The 27,363-nt window shown below is 39.8% G+C and overlaps 1 protein-coding gene across 1 annotated transcript in view; it reads left to right on the forward strand.

The window, feature by feature from the left end:
• The window catches only part of CCDC66 (coiled-coil domain containing 66), a 102,701-nt gene that overhangs the window by 68,598 nt on the left and 6,740 nt on the right, over positions 1 to 27,363 (forward strand). The window contains exons 9-14 of the mRNA XM_042780464.1: positions 15,879 to 16,010; positions 16,588 to 16,838; positions 17,032 to 17,116; positions 17,927 to 18,088; positions 19,285 to 19,429; positions 25,056 to 25,193. Of these exons, the coding sequence (XP_042636398.1) occupies positions 15,879 to 16,010; positions 16,588 to 16,838; positions 17,032 to 17,116; positions 17,927 to 18,088; positions 19,285 to 19,429; positions 25,056 to 25,193 (913 nt within the window). The remainder of the gene's footprint in view (positions 1 to 15,878; positions 16,011 to 16,587; positions 16,839 to 17,031; positions 17,117 to 17,926; positions 18,089 to 19,284; positions 19,430 to 25,055; positions 25,194 to 27,363) is intronic.

Genomic DNA, 27,363 nt, shown 5'->3' on the forward strand with positions numbered 1-27,363 from the left:
GAAAAGAAAGAAACAAAAGAACAAGAACTAAGGAAGTGATAGAGAAAAAGTGAAGAAATAAAAAGTAAGAAATGGGAAGATAAAAAGAATAATTTAAAAACAAAGAAAAACAAAATGGGGGGGGTAGGGAGGGAGGGCACAATCCAGGATGGAAACCCTGCTGGTCAAGAAGGTATTTGTAGGCAGGGGATTGTGGCACTCTGTTTACCAAGAGGGTGTGGGATATAAGAATAAAAAGGGGAATATTGTACCTTCTAGTCATCAGCCTTCAATGTGATTGCCCTGTGCTGTGCTCAACAATCGGAGCCTATTCTTAGGATGCTTTCCATGTCAGAACGTCTCTTGCATATAGTCAAAATGGCCACACCCTCAGGACAGCCAACAGTCCATAGTTCTGTTTGTCTCCTTCTTTGCTGTTTTCCTTTCTGATTAGTAGGCACCAGTTCAGTCCTTGCCCTTGTAGTCTTTGGTGAGCAGAGCCAATTCTTAGGTTGCTACCAGGATGCCCCTTGCAAATTTTCAAAATGTGCCTTCAGGACAGCTGGCAATCTGCAGCTCCATTTGTCTCCTTACCATTTTCATTCAGGTTCTTCTACTGGTTAGTATTTAATCCACTTCTTTATCTTTCCCTTCAAAACTCAGAGTTCCAGGATCATCTTCTGTATCGGTTTCAAATGGTTTCTCGTGTCTTTGTTGCAGAGGGTCTAGGTAGCTTATTGCCTTTTCCACCCTCTTGCTGAAAGTTAATTGTCTTTTTGTTCTTAGATTGTAAAAGTTTTCTATATATTTTAGAGATTGGTCTCTTTTCAGATATGTCATTTCCCAAGTTTTTTCCTAGTCTGTAGGTTCTGTTTTCACTGTTGCAGTAAAATCTTTTGAAGCATTTGTTTATGTGTTTATTTGGAGAAACTCCATACCTTCTGGAGTTGAGTTGGTTATTAGTCTTTATTAGTTGGTTATTAGTCTACTTGCCAGGTCTGGATCTTCTGTGGTACCCCGAGGTGAGTTCAAACAGGCAAACTTTGAGTTACTAGCTGAGTGCAGACCATCTGCGCCACCCAGGGACCTTTCTTTTGGTAAAATCTTTTGATGAGCATGATTGCTTAATTTTTAGGAGGTCTAATGTATGTCTTATGTCTTTTGTGCTTTTTTAGTTGTGTTTCATAGACTATTTATGGCAAAAATTAAGTCTTCGAGTTTTGTTGCTTTGTTATCTTTCAGGAACTTTTATAATTTTACCTTAAACATTTAGGTCTTTGATCCATTTTGAATTTTTTTGTATGCATGGTATGAGATAAGGATCCTTTTTGATTTTTCTGCAAGTTGGATAGCCAGTTTTGCCAGGACCATTTCTTAGACTATTTCTTCCCCATTGATTGGACTTCGATCTTCGTTGAAAGTCAGCTGCCCATACATAAATGGGTTCACTTCTGACTTCTCAGTTCTATTCCATTGGTCTTTGTATCTATCATTTAACTGGTAACAGGTTGTTTTGATTACTGTGGCTGATAGTAAGTTTTGAGATTAGGAAGCATGAGGCCTTATAGTTTGTTCAATACTGAAGAAGTATTCCTTTACTTATTTGAGGCCCAGTCCTTTCCATATAAAGTTGGAGAGCAGATTTTCTGTTCGTTAAAGAATGTTACAGGGATTTGGATCAGGATTGCATTGCGTCTGTAGATTGATTTGGGTAGAATTTTTTTTTTTTTTTTCCCCTAAAAATGTTTTTACGTCTCTGATTAGGTGTTTTCCTAGGTATTTATCTTTTGGGGGTTATTGTAAATAGTATTGTTTTCTTGATTTCCTTATTGGAGTTTTTGTTACTGTAGAGGAACCCAACTGATTATTGTGTGTTGATCTTATATCCTGTCACTTTGCTGAGTCCTTCTTTTAGTTCCAGTGACTTTCTTGTGGAATATCCAGGATTTCCCAAGAGTAAGATCATGCCATCTGCAAATAAGAACAGCTTTACTTCTTCATTTCCAGTGTGGATCCCCTCTATTTCTCTATCTTGCCTTACTGCTCTGGCTATAACTTCAGTAGAGTATAGAATAAGAGTAGTGATAATGGGCATTCTGTCTCATTCTGTTCTCAAGAGAAATGTTTTCAGTCTCTGTCCATTGAGAATAATGTTGACTGTTGGTTTTATGTATATGCCCTTAATCATGTTAAGGAATTTGCCTTCTCTTCCTATTTTGCTGAGAATTTCTGTTAGTAAAGAGTGTCAGATTTTATCAAGCGTATTTTTTTAATTGATTGGGATGATCATGTGTTTTATTTATGTAGTGAATTACATTCATTGATTTTTTTTTTTTAAAGTTATACTCCTTGCATGCCTCATACGAATCTCACTTCATAATGATGTGGGTTTTTTTTTTTCCCCCCCTTGATACACTATTGCATTGTGTTGGCTAGAATTTTGTTGAGCATTTTTGTGTCTATATTTGTGAGGGATATTGGTCTGTATTTTCTTTTCTTTGTGATGCCTTTGCCAGGTTGGTGTCAGGGTTATTCTGGCTTCATACAGTGAATTGGGGAGTAGTTATTCCTTCTCAGTATTCTAGAATACTCTGATGAGAACTGGTATCCACTCATCTCTGTAAGTTTGGTAGAGTTTTCCAGTCAAGCTGGCTGGGCTGGGACTTTTTTTTGTTGGGAGTTTGTTTTTTTTTTTTTTTAATGACATCTTAAATTTCCTTTTTTGTTATGGATGTGCCCATGTTTTCTACCTCTATTTGTGTTAGTTTAGGTAGGTAGTGTGTTTTTAGAAATTTATCCATTTCTAGATTTTCAAATTTGTTGGAGTACAGTTTTTCATAATATTCTTTTGTGATTCTTTATCTTCATTGGCTATATTGTAATATCACCCATTTCGTTTCTTACTTTGGTTATTTGCATCTTCTCATTTTTTCTATGTCAGTTTGGGCAGTGGTTTGTCAATTGTATTGATCTTCTCAGAGAACTAACTTCTAGTCTTATTGATTCTTTCTGTTGTTTTCTGTTTTTTATTTCTGTTCTGATCTCAGGGCAGGAGTGCATGGAGGGATGGACACAGGGAAGAGCTAACTATCAGGAGGAAGTGGGAGGGGAGCTTTTGCATTGTGGTAAATTGTAGTCAATGTCATGAGACCAAGTGTGTGTGAGCTGCTGTATGGAAAGTGAATTTGCTCTGTAAACTTTCACCCAAATCACTTTTTTTTTTTTTTTAAAAAAAAGTTATTTCTGTTCTGATCTTTGTTACTTCCTTCTTCTGGTAACTGGAGTTATCTTTTGTTGTTCTTTTTCCATTTGTTCACATTGTTGGGTTAAGTTACTGACTTTGAAAATTTCAAGATATTTATGAAGGAACAATGATCATATACCATGGAAGAGTTGATTGTTGTCTCTTTACAAATTGATGAGACTGAAATAAAAGAAATTATAGTAACTATGTATTATAAATTTAGTTAACAGTCACATTGATTTGGCATCCAATGGCAATATCAAAGGATGGGAGAGCACATTAAAGTTCTTACTAGAATTATAGATATAAATTTTTTGAAAAGACACTTAAATAGAAAACGTGGGAGAAACTGAGTATACATATATACTTTATAGGTAAGGTGACTCTTCTGATAAGCAAAGCATCAGGCTGAGACACTTGTCTGTGTGATTTTGGTTCCATCTTGGTGGGTACTAGAAGATACTTAAAGTGGCTGTACATATCAGCTTAGACTTCCTCTAATACAGTTTGGCTCACATTGGGGTAGAAATCTTTGGTGCAGAGAGAATCTTGCTGATGAGAGAAGGTGTAGGTTTATCCCACGGTTTGGCTTAATGTCTGGGGTTGTCTGGCCTAAGGTTTTAGAGGGCAGGCCCAGCAGACAGTTAAATTGGCTCCATGATAAGGTGTTTGGATGATGGTCTTGTGAAAGTTTCCATTGGATGCTGTATTTGGATGGCTGAAGGGTACCTACACATAGGCTGATGGCCCTGGTGTCTTTTCAGGCATTTGACTAGATTTAGGAGGCATGTCTTCTGCCACACATTCGTTTGGAGGTGGTGTATGATTTTGGTTCTCTCTATTGTCTTCAGATTTGGTTGGCTCTCCATGTTGCATGGCCTTCTGTCACAGGCACAGATATAAAGACTCTCATGTAGCATAGAAGGTAGTGTAGATGCCCTGACTAGTCCAGGTCACTGTGGGACAGATGCACCAAGTGAGATCATAAGGCACTGCAAAAACGGCAGGGAGGCCACATGTTCTGACCTCCTCTAACCCTACAAGGGGAAGGCAGGATTACCAGCAGTAACCCAAGGCCTATTACTGCAAGGCCAGACATGCTGCCTCCCTCCAGCCCTTTCACCAACCATTCCTCCCAAGGCACCCACCACCTCTCTCCTGGGTTTGATAATTCACTGCAGTGGCCACACAGAACTCACAGATTATGGGGTTTATTAGGGAAGCACCAGGCTACAACTCAAGTCCAGGAAGAATGCTCAGTCTCTCTCCCAGCCCACCGTCCCTCAGCCAAGAGTCTCTCACAGTCTCTTTCCCAGCAGTGCTGGTCCCTCGGTGTCTCACTCAGCGATGCGTGTCTCTTGCTGCTCTTTCCCAGCAGCACGTGTCTCTTTCAGGGGTGCGTGGCTCTTTCGGCAGCACGTCTTCCTCCACCAGCAGTCAGAGAGAGAGTTCTGCCTCCAGGAGGTCTCCACTTGAGCCCGGCAGGGTGGTCAAACTAGCCAATCACAGCATCAGAACTCTAACCATGTGAGAGAGAGTGGGAACCTCCAAAACATTGTATTGTGCCACGCCCAACAGAAATAACCCAGGTGGATAGCTCCTCAGTTGCTCATAGAAAATCCCACCTTGGAGTTTACAAAGACTTATGGGTAGAAAAGCCACACTAAGTAATTTACTACACTGCAGGCACCATGGAGCATTGTTTTCAGCATGTAGGCATGAGAGGCTTCTGATACTGGCATTCTGGGGACAGAAGGCAGTGTGTTGCTAGGTGCCATCAACTTGGTTCCAATTCATAGTGACCCTGTGTATAACAGAAACAGTGCTTGATCCTATGCCATTCTCACAACAGTAGGTTATTTTTTGCACTCAGTGTTCTAGTCACTATGTCATTCCATTTCTTTGAGGGATTTCCTCTTTTTTGCTCACCCTCTAATTTTCCAAGCATGTCCTTCTCTGGAAATGGTCCAAAGCACGTGAGACAAAGTTTCACCATCTTCGCTTCTAAGGAGCATTTTGGATGTACTTCTTCCAAGACAGATTGTTGTTGTTGTTGTTATGTGCCCTCGAGTCAGACCTGACTCATAGCCACCACTCCTTGAGTTTCTGAGGTAGTATCACTACGAAAGTAGATTGCCCAACCTGCCTTCTTTTGGCAGTCTATAGTATATTTAGTATTCTTTGCCAGCACCATAATTCGGAGACATCAATTCTTTAGTCTTCCCTATTCATTGTCCGACTTTCACATGCATATTATGCAAATGAAAGGCCGTGGCTTGTGTCAGGTGGACCTTACTTACCTTTGCTTTTTAAGAAATCAGTTGCAGTTTGTATTATTTCTTGACTGCTGTTTTCATGGGCATTGATTGTTGATCCAAGTAAAATGAAATCCTTGACAACTTCAGTATTTTTTCCTTTTATCATGATACTGCTTTTTAGTCCAGTTGTGAGGATTTTTGTTTTCTTTATATTGAGGTGCAGTCCATACTGAAGGGTATAATCTTTGATCTTCACCAGTAAGTGATTCAAGTCTTCTTCATTCTTGGCATACAAGGTTGTATCCTCTATATATCGCAGGTTGTTAATGAGTCTTCCTCTAGTCCTGATACCTTATTCTTCTTCTTATAGTCCAGCTTCTCAGATTACTTGCTCAGCATACAGACATCAGGCTTTGGTAGGCATCATGCCAAGGTGGTTCATAGGTCTGGACATGGCCATTGTACATTTGAATGTTAAAGGGCAGCCAACTTGGCCTTGAGTTTGTCGCCTCAGGCGTTAGGGTGTCACTTAGGATGTTGAGCTTGGTCAGGATCAAGAGTAGTGGTGAGGACCTGGAACTTGTGTTGCTTGTGTTTCTGTGATTTCCTTAGTCTCTACCTGTACATAGGTGGATTTATTCAGGAGCTGTCTTTAGGTGTCAGTAGAAAGGGCCTTGTGGATACAGAGAAAAAGTTGTCAAAACTTGGGTACTTGATACTCTTTGAGACATTGTTTAACAGCTTGGCCTTTCCATACTTTGTTCTCTGGCCCTCCAGGCTCACTCCACTACTTGAGTAGGTGTTTTCACAGGGCATTTTTTTATCTTGAATTTTCTGTGCCCATTCAATGTGAGTTGGAGCAAAACCAGGCTTCAGAAACATGAGAAAGTCTATATAAATAACTCTATCAGGCCAGGTGCTAAAAAATTGCACACTCAGTTCAGGTTGAGTGTTCTTTTTCTCTGGCCTCCCACATAGTCATTAGGAGTCTAGCTACTTCATTGGTTCCTGAGTTGCATTATTCTAGGTTTTCTTGCCAAGCTGCTAGTCTGTTTTCCTTCTCTTCCTGCTCTTTTTGCTCTAGACTGTGTCAGATTTGACAGTAGTGTCATGCTTGAGGATAGTGCCAGTGGGAGCAGAAATTGTAACATTTTGTCCAGTAGAGGGGAGAGTACTTGTAAAACTATTGCATCCTGTTTACTCCATGTAGTATGTTGTCATTCCTTGTTGGAGATGGATAAGTAAGAGTCCTAGTTGTGACTCATGACATGTTTTCCTCCATGTTGGGATCGTCACCAGGTCAGAAAAGGATAGTGATTAGAGAAGCTCCAGAAAACCAATATTTAGGTTCTGGCTTGCTGTTGCAGTCTGCATTCCACTGTAGGGTCCAAACATATCAAGGCAACACTAGGCTGAAGCAGAGGAACAAGCTGAAGAGTATGCCATCCTTAAGGGAATTGACATCATTGTGATTATTGCTGGTTTCATCCTGGATATTGGGCATTTTTTACCACTGGACTGAATTAATTAGTGTTAATCTGTAACAGTCATCCTGGATGAGGATCCCACACTTTGTTCCTGTTCCTGTAGCTATAGATTCAGCCTCTTGGTGATATCCTTGTCCAGGCTGTTCCTTCACTGAACTTCTCATAGCCGGAGCTCCATTGGTGGTACTGGTGAGACTCCTAATAGTGAAATAAATGCAAGGGGGCGGATGCCCAGCACAGGTGGATGTTAGGAAGTTGAGACAAAGGATTTCTCCTTTGTCTATTGCCTGGGTCAACCTGCTAAACAGATGCTCCTTGCATCTCCTCAACCCCTCGATCTTTGATCATGGCCAGTCCACAAGTACAGCGTGATAAGGTTTTCAGTAGTTGTGAGGGATAGCATGACCTGAAGTCTACTGAAGAAGAACTTGAGGCTAACAAAGCAGGATAATCAGAGGAGGAGACGCTGAGATGCTGGTTGTAAAAAGGCATTGATAGAGGGGTGTGAGGTCTCTGCAGCCCCCAATCGAGGGAGATGAATGCTGTTGGGACTAGCTTAGTCCCTTTGGGGCTCTCTTTTTCACCCAGGAGTTTTAACAGCATGATTTTGAAGAGGCCATATGTTGTTCATTGAAGTTTGCAACATGGTGTGATACGCTAGGTGATAGTCCAAAGTGATGGAGTGGGTAGTAGCCCACTTTTTAATTTGGTGAGCTGAGAAGCAGGTGCCTTAGTCCAATTGGTGTGCTACGTGTAATTATGTGTGTGAGGCCCTCAATGATTATGAAGGCTGAAGTGTGGCAACAGAGAAAGTTCAGTGTATATGTGGCTAAGGTATACAGATGGTAGGAGCAGGCTGATGTAGGTACCATCAGCTCATCATATTTGCCCTATGTGGTTAATGTCCTGTGACAAAGGGCACAGGGTTGTGATGGCTTACTATATGAGGTGTTCAGAGGGATAGAGTCCATGGTGTTGGAGCTAGCTGTGCAACTGGTGTTGTCTCAGGTGGCCTGAAGTGATACAGTCCTAATAGTAGAAATTGTTGTTGTTGTTGTTATGTGCCGTCGAGTCGGACCCAACTCATAGTGGCCCCTCCTTGGGTTTCTGAGACAGTATCACTACGGAAGTAGATTGCCCAGTTTTCCTTCCGAGGAGTGGCTCATGGGTTTGAACCTCCAGCCTTCTGGTTAGCAGTTAAAGTGGGTATTGGGCAGTGGTAGAGAGCTGCAGTCATGTGAGGTAATCTATAGTATAATTTTCCAGGAAGGTGGTATTTGGATGGCTTATGTGCATAGAAACATGAGGAACATAAAAGGAATATTTTGTGCAGAGTAATCAAGCACCTTGTGATCAAGGTGCTGCCAGAGTCTGGTTCCACAGGGGCTTTTCTTGCATTGTCTAGTCCAACTTTGGCCATTATCTAGATCATACTTCAGGGTCATTTGTGATGGCCTATGCGTTGGTAAAGAGATGAATGTCATGAATTTCAGGATGTACCTGGGGACATGAATGCTTGATGGCCAGAGTAGCCACCATAATCTCTACCTACTATGCACTGAGTCTGCAACTTGTTGTGATGAGTTGGGTACTTGAGCAATGGTAGGTGATAGGCAGTTAAGTACTCAGTATCAGATCTGAGAGATCTCACTATAAAAGCCATTAGTGAAAGAGGTCAGCTTTTCTTGATCAGTGGTTAAGTCATCCCACCTCTGGGGATGGCCTCAGGTAGCCAGGGGCTGGATCACAGGCTCTGTGATATTTCCTTTGGTGGATGGTAATCAGATGGGGCCGTTAATTTCTCATGGAGTAGAGACACACCTGTGGGAACTGACTTGATTTGGTCTTGGAGGTATCACTTTTACTTAACTAAAAAAGCATCAGAAGTCGAACTGAACTTCTAGGGACAGTCTTTTACACCCAGGACTTGATGGGGATACAGGCATGTAATACCAAGGAATTTCCTCAGCTACCTGACATTTTAAAGGTGTATACTGGGCAGTGGCCACTAGATGTTGCTTGTACCAAAAGTGCATATGCTCCTTATAATATTTGGTCTATAGGCTCTATGAGGCAAGCTTTCACTCTAACTTTAAGTCTTTGGAAACCATTGGCAAAGTGGTATTGACAGCTTTTTGAACCGTATGCAGGGCTTGCTCTTATGAGCTCTCCATTTGAAGGTAGTTGACTTGTGGGTGATTTGTTACATGGGTCATGGTAGCATTTGGAAGTATGAAATAGGCAGTTTTCAAAAATTTAAAAGTCTGATAAGGTGTTGTGCCTCCTTGATGTTGGTGGGTGCATGGAGGCTGAGGAACTTGGACTGTGTTGGCTTGGCAATATGTTACACTTTTGTATTTTAGAAGTATCCTAGGAACTTGATGATTTGAGTTAGACCTTGAATTTATGGTGAGCCATGGTCTATCCAGTGTTCATGAGACCTTAAATCTGTTAGCAGTAGCTCAAATTGTGTCAGCACAGGTGGGCAATGGTTGGACTATTAAGGAATCTTACAGGGAGTCTGGTAAAGGTATATTGTTGGCCTTCTAAGGTGAGGGCAAGCTGGGGTTAGTCTCCAGGAGTGATGGACACAGAATAAAACATGTTATGCAGACCAATGAATCTGTGCTATAGTACTCAGACGTTTTGGATGGCATTAAGATGGATACAGTATTAGTTGGGGTACTTTAATGGAGGATACTGCCTTGTTTAAATTGCAGTAGTCAATGGGTAGGTGATATTTTTTCCCTTGTAATTTGAGCATGGGCCAGATTGGAGAATTCAAAGGGGAAATTTAGGAGCCAGGGCACCTTTTAAATCATATCTTGTCACAAGCAATACTGAGGTGTTGCAGTGCAGTGAATTGCTTACTATGGCCCTTCATATAGTCCTCCTTCATATAGTGCCTTTATGTCTGTTTATGGTGGGATGTATCTTAAGTCCTGTCTTGCTGAAGGGTGTAACTCCAGTTACCATCCTTAGTTTCCTTGAGAGTGTATATGTGAATGTGCTGTCAGAGTTGGCTGTCTCACTCTGGATCCTGCATTTGGTTCATAATCATCTCATTCCTGGACTTAAGACAGCAGCCAGTCGTCTGATCTGCCCATTTGGGTTCACAAGCTCCTGCAACCATGTGCATGAAGTTGCAGACCTACATCTGACTCAGATTTTGAACTTGCCAGCCTCCCAGCCTCCACCATCGCATGGTAGTTTCTGAGTTCTGCAAGACATTACAGTGAAATATGGAACCCTAAGATGGGAGGGAGAGTACTAAGTGGGGGGAAGAGGAGGAGTGGATGTTAGAGATGATGGAGTGGTACAGCAGTTTGGAAAAGTTACACATTTGGGATGTCTTTAACCTCTTCGTCATAGAGACCAGCCTTGTGCTAATCCTTCTAAAAGAAATTATTCAAACAGGAGTATTAGTGACCCATAAGGTCTTGGGCCAGGAAACTAGAGACCATTGGGCCTTCTTGAGAGTTAAAGCAAAAGACATTTTATTCCATTGGCATTGGCATTGGCATTGGCATAATCGTGCCATCAGTATGTCTGTGTCAGTGATTGGGAAGGGGATGGTTGAGGTTGGTACCAGACCACAGGGGCCTGGACTAAAAAGTTCATGCCAACAGTGAATGATAGGGTTACCTTAACATCGGTGTCTTACGTTGGGTTCTCTGGAGAAGCAAACCAGTGGAGCTTATATATTTGTGTATGTATAGATTTATCTCAAGGAAATGGCTCACACAGTTGTAATAGCTGGCAAGTCCAAGATTGGCAGCTAAGAAGGCAGGCTGCTGGCTCATAGGCCACAAAGGCTAATAAGTCTCAAGATTAGCAGGCAGTGCAGCAGGCCACTAGTTCAAGTCCAAAGAATCAGAGGGCAGATGATAAGCCAGGTGCAGGATCCAGATTGAGCAAAAAGGCAGAGAGCTTTGCCAGAATGTCTGTATTTATTAGATGCAGGTCATACCAAGAAAAATTCCTTCCAACTGATTGGCTGCTCATTTCATCGCAGAAGATGACTGTTTCATTACCTAACTGCTAGACTACATCATAACTGCCAAACCACTGAGAGTCATGGTCCAGCCAAAGTTGACACACAACCTTACCCATCAGAACAGATAATTAGGCTACCTCCCACTTCCATGTCAAATGGCACGCCATGAATTTGGTTAAAAGAATCAAGAATCAATGTCGCCTGGATCCTGATGTTTAAGAAAACAAACCAACCAACCAAACTTAATGCCATTGAGTCAGTTCTGACTCATAGCGACCCTTCCTTGCATTTCCAAGGTGGTATCTTTACGGAAGTAGATAGCCCAGTCTTCCAAGGAGTGGCTGGTGGGTTTGAACAGCCAGCCTTCTAGTTAGCAGTCAGATGCCTTAGGCACTGTGCCACCAGAGCTCTTTCCGGTGTCTAAGAGGGCCATGAAATGTTTCTTAATAAAACCCATTAAAGTTAATTCTGACTCATAGCAAACTATAGGTCAGGATAGAACTGCTCCATAGACCTTCCAAGGCTGTGAATCCTTACAGAAGCATACTGCCACATCTTTCTCACAAAGGGCAGCTTGTGGGTTTGAACTGCTGGTCTTTTGGTTAGCAGCCAAACACTTAACCACTGCGCCACCAGGGCGCCCTTGCTTGTTACAGTCCCCCCCCCCCAAATCATTGTTAAGAGTGGTAAAGAAGCAGTTATTTTTCACAGAGGCCCCTGGTGGATGACCATCTGTTTCCTTTTGGAGCACTGGCCCCTGTCATTGCTGTAAGTTAGTAACAGTCCTAGGCTGCTGAGTTGAGGGTGCCATGGCTGTGTTGCTTACATCTATTCAGTAGCATTTGGAAAAATGGAAGAAACTTGCTGGAGATGAGCCAGTTTGGGAGAACTTATTTGTGAAGGGTCCAGTAGAGTGCTCTCTGAGTATCCTTTTGGTCTTTTGGGCAGAAGTCTGCTCGTGGTGTCATTTCCCAAATAATATGGCCCTCTACTGGCTTGGTATTTGTGTGCGGGCACGTGTATTCTGACAAACACTTGGTTTGTGTGAAGGTTTTCACAGGTGGTGAGGATCTGCAAGGCCTGCTGGATAGTGGGCTCACATGTGATCATGGCTAGAAGAGTGGGCTTGAAATGTGTGGTACCTCTTTGAGGAATAGCTGGAGGGCATCAGGATTCAGGTGTGCTTCTTCTGGGCTATGTCATTTGTGACCAGGACCAATGGGGCTCTGGTGAGCATGCACCCACACCAGCATACTCAGCTGGCACCTAAGATCTCATGTGTTGTTCATGGTTTCCCAGCAGCAGTCTGTGGGAGGTAAGGAGGCTCATGCTGGGATTAACCACTTTCCAGGCCCATTAGAATGCCCATTAGAGGAGAGTTGAGTGTAATTAGTACAGGCGGTACCTTCAGGCTAGGTGGCTTGGTTGGAACTCATGGGATCTTTAAGAAGGAACCTTCCTAGATGATGGCTGTTAGCTGACAGACCTTCAGAATGGCACATGCTAGCTTTCTCTTCACTTAGTAAATCTCATACAGCCAAGCAGCCCCCTTTTTGGAGGGCTCTGCAACAGGCCTTTTAAGAACAGTTGGGTTTTAGCTCAAGTGAGGAGCTGAATCTCTTCATAGATTTCCTGGAGGGTAGAATTGCTAGAACTCCCCTTACCCATTGCTTTCTGCTTTACCATCTTCGGATTGTTACTGAGAGTACTTGTGGCCATCCTAGAAAGGAGTCATTCAAAGTCCTGGTTGTACTTTTAATCCAGGGGCTTTGGCAGGGGTATGGGGACAGTCAAGAAACCCAGTAGTCTGGCAGACTAAAAATGGGCCTCAAGGTGGCCACATGGTTCAGGTAACAGTTGGCCCAGTGATGCTGTTCATGCACAACTGCAGAAGAATCCAGCAGGAGCCCTGGTAGTGGGACAGCCTTGTAGAAAATGGAACTTCACCTCTAGGGATTGAGATATGAGGATGTGGTTGCTTCCACTCAAGTTATTTTGTGGACTTCCTTGGGTGACTGAGGCCCAAGGGTTATTTGGTGGGTACTCGTCAAGGATCTCAGATTTAGTACAATTACACCACCAAAAGACCGTGGTGTGGCTCCACTATGAGAGGTGGCACAATGCCTTTTTGAATTTGGAATCTGGGGTCAGACAGGCCATGCTCAGGGAAATCATCTTGAATGTCATTGGTAATACTCTCCAGACAGGACACCTGGACATGACAAGGTCATTGCTGAGTGTTCTTCTTTCCCAAAGCAGCATTTCTAAAGACTGCTTCATGGAGAGATTTGAATGAAATGAAACCAGGCATCTATAGTGGACCTTTTGGAAAAGCTCTCTACTTTCAGTTCTGATTCACAGCTGCCATTCACACATTTGTATTAGGAGTAAGACTAACATTTCCTAACATCAACTAACTTGAAAATAAGTAAGAGTAACATTAGGATCCTTTAACTTCAGGACTGTTCGTGGGGTAAAGTGTAGTGAGTTCTCAGACTATCACTTGAGAGTAGACTGAAATTGAGTAGTAGAAAGGAATTGTTTTAGGTAGAGGGAGGGACATCTCAGATGAATGCTATGAGGAAGATAAAATGAGAACATTTGAGTGAGCCAAGGAAGAGAGCTCTCTTTCCTTAACTGTACAGAGAATTAGTACAAGGGAGGTGCTCTAGACCATTGTCAAAATACAGCATTTGTTATACAGTGTGTCTTGCATTAGACACATATCTGACTTGCCTCAGTTTCAATTAAATGAACTCAGTAAACCAAAAAAGAGAGAGAGAATGATTCCATTCTACATTCCACTTCTTTGCACCTCCCAAATCCTTGCATTTTCATTCCTCTGACTGAATGCCCATTGAGGGAAACTTGTGAAAAAGAATATATAACAATATTTTAAACGTTTCCCAGTCACTGACAAAAGTACACTGAATTATTCATATGGCAAGAAATTGAGGTGGTAGTAGCTTTATAAAACATCCTTGAGTAAGAAATTCAAGAGGTAATTGCGACAACTCATTATAAAATTGTGCAAACGCTCAGAAACATAAAACATGTATATATATGGATGATTTTATGGATCTTTCATGATTTTAGGAATTTGTAAGGGTAATTTTGCTTACTGTGTACATATAGAGTTTAATGTGTAATCTCTAAATAATTTGCAACTCCATTATAATTTGGAACTAGAATTGGTTACATCAGATTTAAAACAGATTTGTAGAAAAGATTATGTAAATGCATTGTTGAGAAGTTCTAAGAAGCTCAAAGAATTCATTAATGTACTTGTTTTCCTTTTGTCCCTTTGTTGTTGTTGTTGTTGTTATGCGCCGTTGAGTCAAATCCGACTCATAGCGACCCCTCCTTGGGTTTCCAAGGCAATATCACTACAGAAGTAGGATTGCCCATCCTTCTTTCCGAGGAGTGGCTGGTGGGTTTGAACCGCCAGCCGTCTGGTTAGCAGGCAAGTGTCTTAGCCATTATGCTACCAGAGCTCCCCCCTAAATAACATTTATAGGGATGGAGGAATTGTTAAATCTTTACCTAAAGAGAATGCTTCTCTTGACATTGTTCTTTTAGGCTTAAATAAATATGATAGTTTTTGTCTGATAGAAATTTGTAGAAGCATCAAAAACAATAAGATGTTTCATTTTGGTATGACTATATCCTTTCACCATTAACAACAGGTTGTAAACTATGAACTTTTCCGTTATTTCTGGGGAAAAAAAAACAAAGCCTGAAAGTAACATTATGAGGTACATTGCCATTAGAGAATTCTGCCAAATCATGTTTTCTTAATTATGTCCTGCACTTATTTTATATAATGAAATCTTAGTTGCTTGGCTGTTGCATTTCAGGACAATTTGAGTAAACTATTTTTTCCTTTTTGTTACAGCATATTAAACTCATAAATTAAGGCAGCAGCAGACTTTTATGTTACTGTTTTTATTTTATTCTTGTTTTATATTGTCCGGATTCAGGAAATCATTGTAGGTAATATCCGTCACCCCTCCCCATTTATTAAAATGCCATAGATTCTAATAGGGCTATAGCAGCAGAAATGGAGAGGAAGAAGAGGATGCTAGAGATACTATGATTTAACAGGGAAGATTCTTGTTCTCTTACATCCTCCTTGTTCTTGGTTCAGAGACAGTGTTTGTGGCAGTCCAAAGACAAATGTAAAATAGCATTCATCTGTTTTAAATTATCAATAACTTTTTTTTAACTTCTGCATGAAGCTGTATTTTGATTTTGAAATTTTTTTTTCTTATAATTGTTTTGGAGCAATTCTTTTCTACTTATTTTTCATTAGAAAGTTTCCTTTCCTTACAATTTGATAGTTTATTGTATTACTTATTTTATAAATGTGATTCTGAGAATCAGAATATAGCTACTTAATTCTATATATTAGAATTTTTATTTTGAAGTTATTATTCTTCTTCAAGATAAATAGGGAACATTGGGTGGTTCATTGGTAGAACTCTTGCCTTCTTCCCCCACCCCCCACCCAAGTGCAACTGGTTTAATTCCTGGCCAATGCATTTCATGTGCAGCCACGACCCATCTGTCATTGGAAGCTTGAATGTTGTTGATGCTGAACAGGTTTCAGAGGAGCCTTCAGACTAAGACTACTAGGGAGAAAAGCCTGGCAATCTCCTTTTGAAAATCATCCAGTGAAAGCCCTGTGGATCCACAAACCAATCATGGGGATGGCATAGAACCAGACACATTTAGTTCCATTGTGCATGGGGTCACCGTGAGTTGGGGTCCAATTCAACAGCATCTAAAACAACAACAGAGAAATCTTACCCAATTAAAGCCTGTATAAATTACTTTGGCAGAAATTGAAAATATAAAATAAGTTTAGAAAAGGAGATCTGAGCTTTATTAAGATGTTGATGGCTCTTGTTTAGGAAGCAGTACCTCTGGAGTGTCCTTTCAGTGCTGTGAAACAAGAACAGCAGAGAAAATGGATTGAAGAGTTGAATAAGCAAATAGAAGAGGACCGGCAAAGAAGAATAGAGGAAAAAATTATGTATTCAAAGGTAACTTAGGAGATTTTGTGAAGTATATTAAAAAAAAAAATTCCATTTAAAATAATTTCCTAAAGCTTACAGGTATTCTGAAACTGCATTACTAGACCAGAGTATTCCACATTTGTTCATGTCAGCCTGCTTTCATTAAGTGGACTTATTAGCAAGTATGATTTTATATCGCTTCCTATTTACTTTTTAGCCATTTTCCTATTTCTTACATTCTTCAAGTTAGTTATGTAAATATATATGAGATTAAAACATAGTACTTACTCTGCTGTATAAAGTCCTTGGGTGGTGTAAAAAGTTAATGCACTTGGCTTCTTGCTGAACAATTTTTTTGAGTCCACCCAGAGGCACCCTGATAGAAAGGCCTGGCAGTGTACTTGTAACAAATGAGCTGTTGAAAACCCTATGGAATCTGGTTTACTCTGATACACATGGGGTTACCACGAGTCAAAATCGACTCAGTGGCAACTGGTCCTGGTATTCTGCTGTGTGGTGTGACTTTTAGAAACACATGTTGGATCATCACTTGTGATTTTATATGTGAGAGAGCATTGTAAAGATTCTTATTTGTCATTACTAGGGTGAGGAACATGATAGATGGGCAATGCATTTCGATTCCTTGAAGAGTTATGCTGGTTGTCAGTCTCAGCTGTCCTCTCAATCAACACACAAACCACCAGAGTACTTCTGTGTGTCTCCTGATGCTCAGGAGCTAGCTGACATCACCAGTGTTTATACACCTATAAATGGAAGTCAGGTTGGACCTGCAGAGGAAGAGCATGTGGCCAAACCTGTTAGGGATGTGGCTATGACAAACAGTCAAAAAACAAAGTAAGTTAATCCTTCAGTATTCATTTATGGTTGAGATAGTCTACATGCTTTTGGTAGGGCTGCTCTTTTTATATTATTTCTAATTGGTTTCAGTGCTTGGTAATTTTCTATGAATAAAAATGAATAGTAAGCCTATACCAAGCAAAAATGAACCCACCTTTTTTGTAAACATCTAATGTATCTGTCTTGCCAGCTTTCTCCGTTCTATGACTGCTCTCTTGGACCCAGCTCAGATTGAGGAACGAGACAGACGGCGACAAAAACAGTTAGAACATCAGGTATTGCATTGTAAAGCATTTTTCTTTGTCTTGATAAGTAATATTCATGGCCACTAGATAACTCAGTAAGTAGATATTAAAACTTTGATATAGACTGATGACATAGGTCTTATCTAACCCCTATCCCAACTGGCATATGAATGATACTCGAGCCTGAGAACCAGCAATATCATAAAATACAGCTATTTGCTTTTCAATAGAGCAGGTGTTTAATATAATAGATTGTGTATATGGATTTGCAGTAGGTCTTAAGTTATTGTATATCTTTTCATCAATTTGGTTCTTCTGAGTTCTGTTCAGGATAAAAATTAGTTCTTTGAAAATGAAATATATAGGAGATTAAAATAGAATTATGATTAAGAAATCTAGTATATAATATAAGAAAAGATGTAAAGATTCAAATGTTCCCTCCTGATTTTAGTCTGATACTAAAGGACTTAAATGTCTGAATAATTCTCTAAAAGTTTTGATAAAGAAAATGGCTTAGTTATGATACTACTTCCAGTCAGTTCAGTGAACAGACACTTAGAGACTATCTACTGCTTGCCAGGCTTGAAACTTAGCACTGAGCAGATTTCTTCAGTTGTGTTTCTGTGTGTCCTAACAGCCCTCCTGGGATTGAAGAAGAGACATTACAGAACTTGACTGGAAAAGTAGGAGGTGGGAGAAATACATGGGGAATTTGATGTTTCAACTTTATTCACATATGTAATACTTCCTGTATGCTAATAAGTTTATTCCAGAGTCACCAAATAAATACTCCATGGATTTTAATTTATGATTATGATTTATGTGATTGTTTCTGAGTAGAAGGCCATCACTGCTCAGGTGGAAGAGAAACGCAGGAAGAAGCAGCTGGAAGAAGAGCAAAGAAAGAAAGAAGAACAAGAAGAGGAGCGTCGCTTAGCACGGGAGCGAGAAGAAATGCAGAGACAGTATGAAGAAGATATACTTAAGCAAAAACAAAAGGAAGTAAGTTTTTACTTTCTGACTGTAAGATTTTAGAATAAAAATGAATGTAGGGTGTCTACCTTTTTTTTTTTTCCTAAATGAAAAATAACCAGAAGTGGAACATTTACATGTGTTTCAACAGTTTGAAGCTATACTTGGAAACAAAAATATAAAGAAAAGTATGAAAGTAAGAGAGACATTTGAGAAGGCTGTATATCATGATTAGTCCACAATGCTGTATTGCTTGAGCTTTTACTTCCTGCTAAAAGAAGGTCAAGATGCATTAGCACAGTACAAAGTAAAAATAATCTATGTGCTTGATTTTGAAATATTTTTCCAGTAATAGTTATCACCATTAATAGTTATTCTAGATAAGTTAAGAGGATTGGTAGGCCTTTCTATCCATGTTCATTTATGAAAGGGAGCATATATTTGCAGAGTAATTGATAATATGGCTTGTGACTGCCAGAGGTTTTCTCTGTGTTAAATAACAGTCTTTATAAAAGAGTCCACACCTGGTTGCTAGGAGCACCCCTGTATTAAGTGGTACAGGCAAGACAGTCCAGGTGGTTGTCAAGTGCCATGTTTGAGCCTACCTGACAAAGAGCAAATTGTACAATGGCATTTGATTGTCTAGAGATTTAAAAAGTGGAACACAGAGCATTTCTCTTGAAGCTAGGTGGGGTGAGGCCAAGAGGCTGAGTTTTCTGGCTTTTTCTCATTTAGCAAGCTTCACTCCAAAACTGGCTGATAATGGAACACTTAGCCTAGGTTCTGATTTCATTGTGTTGAACAGGCTGAGCTGGCTACTCATATAAAATAACTGCACAAGAAAAGAAAGTATCACCTAATGAAACTAGAAGATATGACTATAAACTTTGTGTTTCACCTTTCACCATCTATTTAATTTTCATTTTAACAGAATTATGGGATTGACCACTGGTTTTTCGAAACTTTGAAAACTTTATTAGTATAAACTTGAAATGAATAAAAAGAGTTCTTAAATTTATGATCTACAGTTATAGAAAAAATGTTAAAATGTAAGGTCTAAAAGGGCAGAAACCTTGCCTTGCTTGGTAATTGATATACCCCCAATGATTAGAACAGTGCCTGGCACATAGTAGGAGCTAAGAAAATATTTATTAAGAGAAAATAATAAACTCTGAATGTGTTTGATATTTGTGTTTAATGGCTGTGTACACGTCTACTGTGGATAGGAAATCATGACTCTGAAGACAAATGAGCTATTCCAGACAATGCAGAGAGCACAGGAGCTGGCACAGAGACAGAAACAAGAGCAGAGAATCCGAGAATTGGCCCAGAAAGGACACGACACTTCCAGATTGCTTAAAAATCTTGGTGGTAAGCATTTAATCAGACTTTCCTTTTTACTATGTTTTGAAAAAAATGTTAAAATACTTGCCTTTTTTTAATACCTTTAACATTTAACTAAATTTTTTTCAAAGAAACTTCAGACCTTGTACTAATTTAACTCTTTAATAATTGACTGTATTTTCAGTGAAAGTTTACACAGCAAATCAGGGATCCCATTGAATAAATACTGAACACATTGTTCAGTGATATTGGTTACATTTTTTACAATGTGTCAGCATTCTTCTTAATTCCATTTTAGATGTTTTGTCTCTAGTAATCTGCTTTCCGTCCCCTTACCCTTCTATCTTTCTTTGCTTTAGAATACTTACTATTTGGTCTTATGGAGATAATTTTTTAAATGTGCACAGTATTTACTGGGTTGTTGTTGTAGTTATGTGCTGTCGAGTCAGCCCCGACTCATAGCGACCCCTCCTTGGGTTGCCAAGGCAGTATCACTACGGAAGTAGATTGCCCAGCCTTCTTTCTGAGGAGTGGCTGGTGGGTTTGAACCGCCAGCCTTCTGGTTAACAGTCAGGTGCCTTAGGCATTATGCTACCAGAGCTCCTATTTACTGGGTAATACTCCTTATTTCATGAGCTAATTTGTTTTTTAGCTAAAAGGTGACCTCGGGGAGAGTTTTGGTTCAAGGTTTATGGAGTATATCATAGTGATAGTCATGGAAATCCTTTAGTCTCAATAGGTCCAGCAATATATGGACTTTTGAAAAATGTTAGCTGTTTAACACTTTTTTTCCCTTCTGTTAGGATCTGTCTATTGTGGCCCTGATTGATCAGAATGGGCACTGGGTATAGCCAGGTATCATCTAGTTCTTCAGATCTTGAGGTAGATGAGGCCGTGGTTGATATACACTGTTAGACCAGTAGACTAGTTTCTTCTTAGGGTCTTTGGGTTCCTTTCTCTTTTGCTCCAGAAGAGAAGAAACTTATTTGGATGTCCACTCATAAGCTTTTAAAACTCGAGACACTACTCACCAAACTGGGGTGTAGAACATACACTCGATGAACTATAATATGCCAGTTGACCAAGCTGTCCCATGACAGAGGGCAGGGTCCTAAGGCTTCATACTCAGAAAAACAATCTTATGAGGTATTCGGTTATGTCTAAGAGGTATCCATAACTATTGCCCCAATGCTTTATTACTGTATTTTCTACGCAAAAGCTAACTGCTTCCTCCTCCTGGGAGATACTTTCCTAAGCACCACTGTGCCAATTTTTTTTTTTTAAACATGTTTCTGTTAAAAAAAAAATTAGTATAGTGCACTTATAAAAATACCTAGAGAGAGGGAGCTGTCGGCAAATAAAAGCAGAAACACTGCCGTCAAGTCGAACCCAACTCCTTGGGTTTCTGAGGCAGTGTCACTACAGAAATAGATTGCCCAACCTTCCTTCCGAGGAGCGGCTGGTGGGTTTGAACCTCCAGCCTACTGGTTACCAGTCAGATGCCTTAGGCACTGTGCTACCAGAGCAGAAGGCATATGTAATTTGTGTAAAAATGCAGGGAGGGAGCTGTATATACATTCACACACATATCCACATTTAGATACATGTATATATGTACAAACATATACACACCTGTACACATATACATACATACATGTATAACCAATGTTTTTATTTTTTGGTTGTTGGTGTTGTTGCAAAATTAATATATGTCCATGCATTTATCACAAACATCCTTTTTTGTATGTGTGTAATTCTTAATGCCACCACTCGTCTTGTCAGTTTGTGACACTGTGCTGGCTTGTGTGTTGCTGTGAGGCTGGAGCCTATGCCACCAGTATTTCAAATACCAGTAGGGGCACCCATGGTGCACAGGTTTCAGCAGAGCTTCCACACTAAGACAGACTCAGAAGAAGGAAGGGACCATCCACTTTTCAAAGAATTGAGAGCCAAAATATCACCTTGATTATATCCCTCCTAAATTTGGAGACCATCTAAAGAATAGATTTGATGCATTGGATTATCAGTGACCGAGATGAGAATCAGAGAAATTGTGGGATGACATGAAGAATATCATCCATTAAGACAGCAAAAAGTCATTAAAAATACAAGAAAGGAAGAAAAGATCAAAATGGATGTCACAAGAGACTCTGAAACTTGCCCTTGAACAGAGAGTAGCTAAAGCAAATGGAAGAAATGACAAGATAAAAGAGCTGAACAGAAGATTTCAGAGAGCAGCTCAATAAGACAAAGTCAATTATTATAATGAAATGTGCAAAGACCTGGAGTTAGAAAACCAAAAGGGAAGAACACACTTGGTATTTCTCAAGCTGAAAGAACTTCAAGCCAACATCACAGGAAAAAATTTAAGCCTCGAGTCACAATACTGAAAGATTTTATGGGCAAAATATTGAAAGATGCAGGACACATCAAAAGAAGATGGAAGGAATGCATAGAGACACTGTAGCAAAAAGAATTGGTTGATGTTCATCCATTTCAGGAGGGGGCATATGATCAAGAAGCAATGGTATTGAAGGAAGAAGTCAAAGCTGCACTGAAGGAATTGGCGAAAAACAAGGCCCCAGAAATGGACAGAATACCCATTAGGATGTTTCCACGAAAGGATGCCATGGTGGAGGCCCTCACTTGGTTATGCCAAGAGATTCGAAAGAAAGCTACCTGGGCAACTGACTGGAAGAGATCCATATTTGTTTCCATTCCAAAGAAAGCCTCAGCCTGTTCAACACAATGAAATCAGAACCCAGTCCAAGTGTCCCATTATCAGCCAGTCTTGGAGTGAAGCTTGCTAAATGAGAAAAAGCCAGAAAACTCAGCTTCCTGGCCTCATCCCACATAGCTTCAAGGGAAATGCTCTGTGTTCTACTTTTTAAACTTCTAGACAATCAAATGCCATTGTACAATTTGCTCTTTGTCAGGTAGGCTCAAATATGGCACTTGACAACAACCTGTACTGTCTTCCCTGTACCACTTAATATAGGGGTGCTCTTAGCAACCAGGTGTGTACTCTTTTATAAAGAATGTGGAACTTATCAAACAATATCATTAATATCACACAAAAGTAAAATTTTACGTGATTTTTAATTATCTCTGAGGATAATTCAAAAACAGTTACAGCAGTATATTGACAGAGAACTTCCAGAAATGCAAACTGGATTCAGAAGGGGATGTGGAGCAATGGATATCATTGCTGGTGTCAGATGAATTTTGGCTGAAAGCAAAGAATACCAGAAAGATGTTTACTTGTGTTTTATTAACTGTGTAAAAGGTATGGATCATAACAAATATGGGTAACATTGAGAAGAATGGGAATTCCAGAGCATTTGATTGTGCTCATCAGGAACCTGTACATAACCAGGAAGCTGTCTTTCAAACAGAACAAGGGGATACTGTATGGTTGGAAATCAGGAAGGGAGTGTGTCAGGGTTGTATCTTTTCACCATACTTATTCAGTCTGCATGCTGAGCAAATAATCTGAGAAGCTGGACTGTATGAAGAAGAACGTGGCATCAGGATTGGAGGAAGGCTCATTAACAACCTGCGATACGTCAGAATGACTTGAAACACTTACTAATGAAGATTAAAGACTTCAGTCTGCAGTAGGGATTACATTTCAACATAAGGAAAATGAAAATCCTCACAACTGGACCAATAAATGGAGAAAAGATTGAAGTTGTTAAAGATTTCATATTACTTGGTTCAACCATCAACACCAATGGAAGCAGCAGTAAAGACATCAGATGACATACTGCACTTGGAAAATCTGCAAGTGCTGAAGAGCGAAGATGTTTCCTTGAAGACTAAGATGTGCATAAACCCACACTATGGTATTTTTAATCACCTCATATGCATGTGAGAGCTGGACAGAGAATTAAGGATGACCGAAGAAGAGTTGATCCTTTTGAGTTGTGATGTTGGCAACAAATACTGAAACTACCATGGACTGGCAAAAGAACTAACAGATCTGTTCTGGAAGAAGTACAGCCGGAATGCTCCTTGGATTCGAGAATGGCCAGACTTCGTCTCACCTACTTTGGTCATGTTACCAGAAGGGACCATTCCCTGGAGAAAGATGTTATGTTTGGAAAGGTGGAGGGTCGACGAAAAAGGGTAAGTCCCTCAATGAGATGGATTGACATAGTGGCCGCAATGATGGGCACAGGTTAGCAAGGATTGTGAGGCTGGCACAGGACTGGGCAGTGTTTCGTCCTGTTGTACATGGGGTTGCTATGAGTAGGAACCAACTTGACAGCACCTAACAACAACAGCAGCACTTCTTAGTGACACCATTTACCTTTGTCAAAGTGTGTGTTCTTTCCCCATCATTGGTATTTCTTTCCCATCACCAAGAAAAAGTGTCTACTTTCGAAAGAGTATTTTATCTTCTCCCTTATCCACCTGGCAATGAACGTTGGTTTATGTATATTTTTATCTTTTAAAAAAGTGAGATCATACATTTGTCCTTTTTGTAATTGTTTCACTCAGCATATCATCCAGATTCATCTACACTATGTTTCAAGGCCTCATCATTATTCTTTATGGTCATGTAATATTCCATTGTATGCACATATCACATTTTGTTTGTCCATTCATCTGTTGATGGGCACTTAGATTGTTTCCATCTTTTTGCTCTTGGAGATAGTGCTGCAGAGAACATAGGTATGCATATGTCTGTTCATGTCACTTCTATTAAGTATATATGTAGGAGTGCTAGATCATGAGGTAGTTATATTATTAGTGTTTTGAGGAAGGGCCATACCATTTTCCATACAGGTTGTACCATTTTACAGTGCCACAAGCAGTGCATAATGGTTCCAGTCTCCTCACATCCTCCCCAGTATTACTTGTCTTCTGTTTTTCGATCGGTGCCATTTTAGCCGGGATGAGATGGTAGCTCATTGTTTTGATTGCCATCTCTGATGGCTAATGATTGGGAACATATTTTTATATGTTTTGTTGGCTGTTAAATGTCCTCTTTGGTGAAGTGTCTGTTAATGTTTTTTGCTTATTTAATTGGGTTGTCTTTTTGTTGTTGAGTTATTGAAGTTCAAACTAATGTAACTTCATAAACAGCAATGCTTATTTTATTTGGGAAATTGTGTTGAAATACAACTCAATAGTGTTATACTTTTCAATTATCTTTTTATATAAATTTTATTATATGCTGCTTAGCTATAATCCTGTAAGATAGATAAAATGTGTACTTTTATACTTGTTCTTATGAAGAAAAATATTAACTGATCTACCTGTATTTAGTAAAGGATAAAATAAATAAAAGTGACCTTTTGTAGGAGCCCTTGTGGCACAGTGATTAAGCACTCAGCTGCTAACCAAAGGTTCAGACCCCAAGGCTGCTCTGAGGGAAAAAAAAGATGAGGCAGTCTGCTTCTGTTTGGAAACCCTATGGGGCAGTTCTTCCCTGACCTTACAGGGTTGCTATGAGTTGGATTTAAATCAACAGCAATGGGTTAAACTTTTTCAAGAAAATTTAGGCTAGCTCTTCTAAAGTTTCATTGCAGTGTTCATACTAATTGATTTAACAAAAAGTCTTGCTGAGTGTTTAGTTGATGTCATACATAATTTGTTAATATTCCTGAATTGTTATTTTATTAGATAATTTATTTCTCCTTACCAGTTGGTACAATACAAACGGAATGTAATGCATCCACTAACATTTCAAATTCAAAGCATAGCTCTGATGAATCTGGTGGCAAGATGAATACATATCTCAATTATACAACCTCTCCAAAGAAGGATACTGGTGTGCAAACAGGTATTTTCCTTATAATTTGTCATTTAAATTTTACTTAATTCTAATTGCTTTAATTGTGAATAAAGTTTAAAATATAAGAATTGGGAGTTTTTAAGTGTAAGTGAATTAGAAATTAAAAGAATCTAATGTCATGGATTTCTTTTTCTTTTTTTAACAACTTGATTCACATATAATTCACCTACCATAAAAAAAAGGTGTACAACTCAAGTGGTTTTTAGTATATTCAGAGTTGTGCAACCATTCTCGCAATCAGTTTTTAATCACACCAAGAATAAACACTCTACCCATTAGAAGTCATTCCCCATATCCTCCAATCCCTCCAGACCTGGGCAACCACTAATCTATTTTCTGTCTCTATAGATTGGTCTTATTTGGACATTTCATATTATTGGAGTCATACCATATATGATCTTTTTGTGGATTGACTACTTTCACTTAGCATAAAGTTTCAGTGTGTTCATGTTATAGCGTCTATCAGTAATACATTTTTATTGCCAAGTAACACTGTATTGTATGACTATACCATCTTTTTTTTTTCATCTGTTCATCAATAGATACCAGGTTATTTCTTATTTTGGCTATTATTAATAAAGCTGCTATGAACACTATGAACAGGTTTTACTGTGGATATGTTTTCAGTTTCCTTGGGTATAGACCTAGGAGTGAAATTGCTACATCATATGGTAACTCTGTTTAGCACTTTGAGGAACTGCTAAACTTTCCCATAGCAGCTGCACCATTTTATATTCCCACCAGCAGTGTACGAGGTTTCCAGTTGCTCCACATCAACCATACTTGTTATTGTCTGTCAGAAATTTTTAGTATAGCCATTCTAGTATGTACAAAAAAGGAGTCTCTGAATGTGATATGTAAATGCTTAAGTGCCCTACTACTAACCAGAAGGTTGGCAGATCTAACCTACCAGAGGTGCCTCAGAAGAAAGCCCTGACATCTGCTTCTGAAAAGTCACAGCCCTGACAAACCCTCTGTAGTGCAGTTTTGCTCTGCAAGACCTGGACTCATCAAGATCAAAATCGACTTTCCAACAACTAGTTTGTTTTTTTGTTAGTGTGTATAAGTTGGTATCTCATTGGGATTTTCATTTGCATTTCTCTCATAGTGATGTTGAATATCTTTTCATGTGCTGGTTTGAATTTTTTAAATTGGTAATTAGTTAATATCTGTGTTGTGTATCATTATCAATAATTCTCCATGCTTATTATGAATGCCTTCAGTTTTCTTTTTGGGACACCTTTTTGTTTCCACTAGTGACCAGTGACCCTCCTATCAGTATTCATGCTCCTCAGGGATCCTGGTGTAAGTTAAAAAAGAGACAAAACCAGTTTGGCCATAAGTTAACAGGTAGTGTTGCCTTCAGGATACCAAAGAGCCACTCCAGGGTTTGGCACTGCAAGCCCTTGATTTTCTTAGGGAAATCCTTCCCGTAACACAACATTGCTTTCTGCCAGTTTTTAACCATATTTTAATATAATACCAACTAGTCTACATCAGGGAGCTCTGGTAGCATAGTGCCTAAGGTACTTGACTACTAACCAGAAGGCTGGCAGTTCACACCCACCAGCCACTCCTTGGAAGGAAGGTTGGGCAATCTACTTCTGTAGTGATACTGCCTGGGAAACCCAAGGAGGGGTCAGTATGAGTCATGTCCAACTTGACGGTACATAAGAACAGTCTACATCAAAGATCTCTGGTGGCGTAGTGCCTAAGGCCAAGGAGGGGTTGCTGTGAGTCATGTCCAACTCATCCAACTCGAGTATGTTATAGTCTACATCAGTAAACTCGACCACTGAACACCAATATGATAAATGGAGAAAAAATTGAAGGCGCCAAAGATTTCATATTATTTGGTTCCACAGTCAGCATCCGTGGAAGTAGCAGTCAAGAAATCAGACTTCATATTTTACTGGCTAAATCTGCAAAAGACCTCTTTAAAGTGTTGAAGAGCAAAGATACCTATTTGAAGACTGAGGTACACCCAACCCAAACCATGGTATTTTCAGTCACCTCCATATGCATGTGAGAGCTGGACAATGAATAAGACAGACCGAAGAAGAGTCTGCTTTTGAATTGTAATGTTGGTGAAGAATACTGACAGTATCATGGACTGCCAGAATAACTTAACAAATCTGTCCTGGCAATAGTGCAGCCG

This window comes from Orycteropus afer, unplaced genomic scaffold (genome assembly GCF_000298275.1).
Source record: "Orycteropus afer afer isolate SDZICR_OR568_19922 unplaced genomic scaffold, OryAfe1.0 scaffold00041, whole genome shotgun sequence".
Lineage (NCBI taxonomy): Eukaryota > Metazoa > Chordata > Mammalia > Tubulidentata > Orycteropodidae > Orycteropus > Orycteropus afer.